Source organism: Trichechus manatus, unplaced genomic scaffold, assembly GCF_000243295.1.
Source record: "Trichechus manatus latirostris isolate Lorelei unplaced genomic scaffold, TriManLat1.0 scaffold00048, whole genome shotgun sequence".
Classification (NCBI taxonomy): Eukaryota; Metazoa; Chordata; class Mammalia; order Sirenia; family Trichechidae; genus Trichechus; species Trichechus manatus.
The window spans coordinates 6,649,899-6,650,674 of NW_004443984.1; the positions used below are offsets into that span (position 1 = coordinate 6,649,899).

Sequence of the window (776 nt, forward strand, 5' to 3'; positions counted from 1 at the left end):
CATTTCCTGGGCATTTACCATAGCACTGGGATAAGAACTTCACATGCATAATTTTATTTAAGCTTTGCTATTACCCAGCAAGTTAGGTATTATTAACACCACGTTACAGAAGAGGTTAACTAAGCAGTCTAAGGTAACATAACCAGCAGATACCAAGTGAGGGATTTAAATCAGACAGCTTGACTCCAAATAACCATGAAGTCCACGTTTATTACCATTATTCTAAACTGTCAGGAATAAATTGAGTGACAGTAGGCTCAAGTGAGATTTAAGTAAGCTAAAGGGAAGAGAGTGCAAAGACAGGGTAGGAATTCTGCAGGAAAAGCAGATCCTGAACCAAACTAACCCCAGAAGTCCCCATGGCTCCTTGTGGCCCCTCTCCTTCCTACTATAGGGCCTGTGATTGGCTAGTGGCGCTCTCTTTTCCAAAGTTTCCCAGATCTGCACTATTTCTTAGCATTGCCAGTAAAACCAGTTAGGCATACATGTACAACGTACACCACACCTTGCAGAGCGCAGTCAGATCCCTGTGCTTGCTTTTCACTAAGAACTCGGCAGTGATATCTCTCGGTGGCTTCACTTCAGATGCTTCTTTGTACTGCTGATGGAGTTCTTTAATTTTCTCTTTCAAATTTACCATCTAAGAGAAAAATAAATATATAAAAATACAAATGTATCATTCTAGATGGTGATGTAATTCATCTCCAAAGTATGTGTGCCCTTGGTTTTGGCTCCTCCCCAAAAGTGCTAACATGCCAAACCAGAGCCATAATGTA

The 776-nt window shown here is 41.0% G+C and overlaps 1 protein-coding gene across 1 annotated transcript in view; it reads right to left on the bottom strand.

Moving 5' to 3' along the window:
- Positions 1-776, bottom strand: part of KDM1A (lysine demethylase 1A) — a 63,319-nt gene that overhangs the window by 11,120 nt on the left and 51,423 nt on the right. Inside the window, exon 12 of the mRNA XM_023732193.1 lies at positions 486-640. Coding sequence (XP_023587961.1) covers positions 486-640 — 155 coding nt within the window. The remainder of the gene's footprint in view (positions 1-485; positions 641-776) is intronic.